This window comes from Gavialis gangeticus, unplaced genomic scaffold, assembly GCF_001723915.1.
Source record: "Gavialis gangeticus isolate Ggan-Ray unplaced genomic scaffold, GavGan_comp1, whole genome shotgun sequence".
Lineage (NCBI taxonomy): Eukaryota > Metazoa > Chordata > Crocodylia > Gavialidae > Gavialis > Gavialis gangeticus.
This window is the reverse complement of record NW_017728997.1, coordinates 22,612,580-22,613,512: the sequence shown is the minus strand read 5'-3', so window position 1 is coordinate 22,613,512 and position 933 is coordinate 22,612,580. Positions and strand designations below refer to the sequence as shown.

The window sequence follows — 933 nt, the reverse complement described above, 5'->3', positions numbered from 1 at the left end:
GGGAAACAGATATAGTGTCTTACTGAACACGAGCAGGAAAGTGTCTCCACAGTGGTGGAGTGCTGTGGAAACAAGGTGGCTGTGCCCCAGCTCTAGATCCCATGTGCTGTAGAATATGTGGGGCTCTTATCAGGGCTGCCATGAGCTCCTGACAATTGTAGGGCATGGCTGTGGACAGAGGCACACTCAGGTCTATATGCAGGATTGGTCCTGTCTCATCTCTTGTAGTGTCATCCTGATATGTGTATGCTTTTCTGCGGTGTCTGGAGGATGCCAGAGCTTGCCATGAGCAGTGTTTTTGGGGTTTGGGGGAATTTTCTGTGCTAATTCTGGATCTTTCATCCCCTACTCCACAGGACTGCCCACAGATCCTGCCTTCCACCCAGATATACATCCCTGTGGGTGTGGTGAAGCCCATCACCCTGATGGCCAAGAACCTGCCCCAGCCGCAATCTGGACAGCGCAACTACGAGTGCATCTTCCACATCCCTGGCAGCACTACCCGTGTCACTGCCCTGCGCTTCAACAGCACCAGCATCCAGTGCCAGAACACCTCGGTGAGTGCAGCCCCCACCTCGCCCCCTGCCCCTGCTGGGACTTCCCTTGTGGTCCAGGGCATTGGTGAGGGGAAGTGCATTCATGCCTGCAAGGCATCTATGGCGTGACCCCTCTCCTGAGGCACACATCTGGGGGGAGAGCTCATGTTCCCCCTGGCAATTCAGAACACGTTTCACTTGCAGGGTGTTTGCTCCCTTCCTAATCTTGGCAGGTTGAAGGTCACCCCAGTGGCCTGGCTTGTTCTCCTGCTGGTTTTGCCTCTCATCTGCTTTGCAAGCTGAAACTGTCACTTTGAGAAACTCTTTCCTCACCCCCCAGACCTCACTGCCCGACTTGCCTGATGCATTCCCCCCCCCCCCCCCCCCCCCCCCCCCC

The 933-nt window shown here is 56.1% G+C and overlaps 1 protein-coding gene across 1 annotated transcript in view; it reads left to right on the top strand.

Annotated features, from left to right (window-relative positions):
* Positions 1-933, top strand: part of PLXNA1 (plexin A1) — a 265,521-nt gene that overhangs the window by 169,953 nt on the left and 94,635 nt on the right. Inside the window, exon 11 of the mRNA XM_019504928.1 lies at positions 357-557. Within this exon, the coding sequence (XP_019360473.1) occupies positions 357-557 (201 nt within the window). The remainder of the gene's footprint in view (positions 1-356; positions 558-933) is intronic.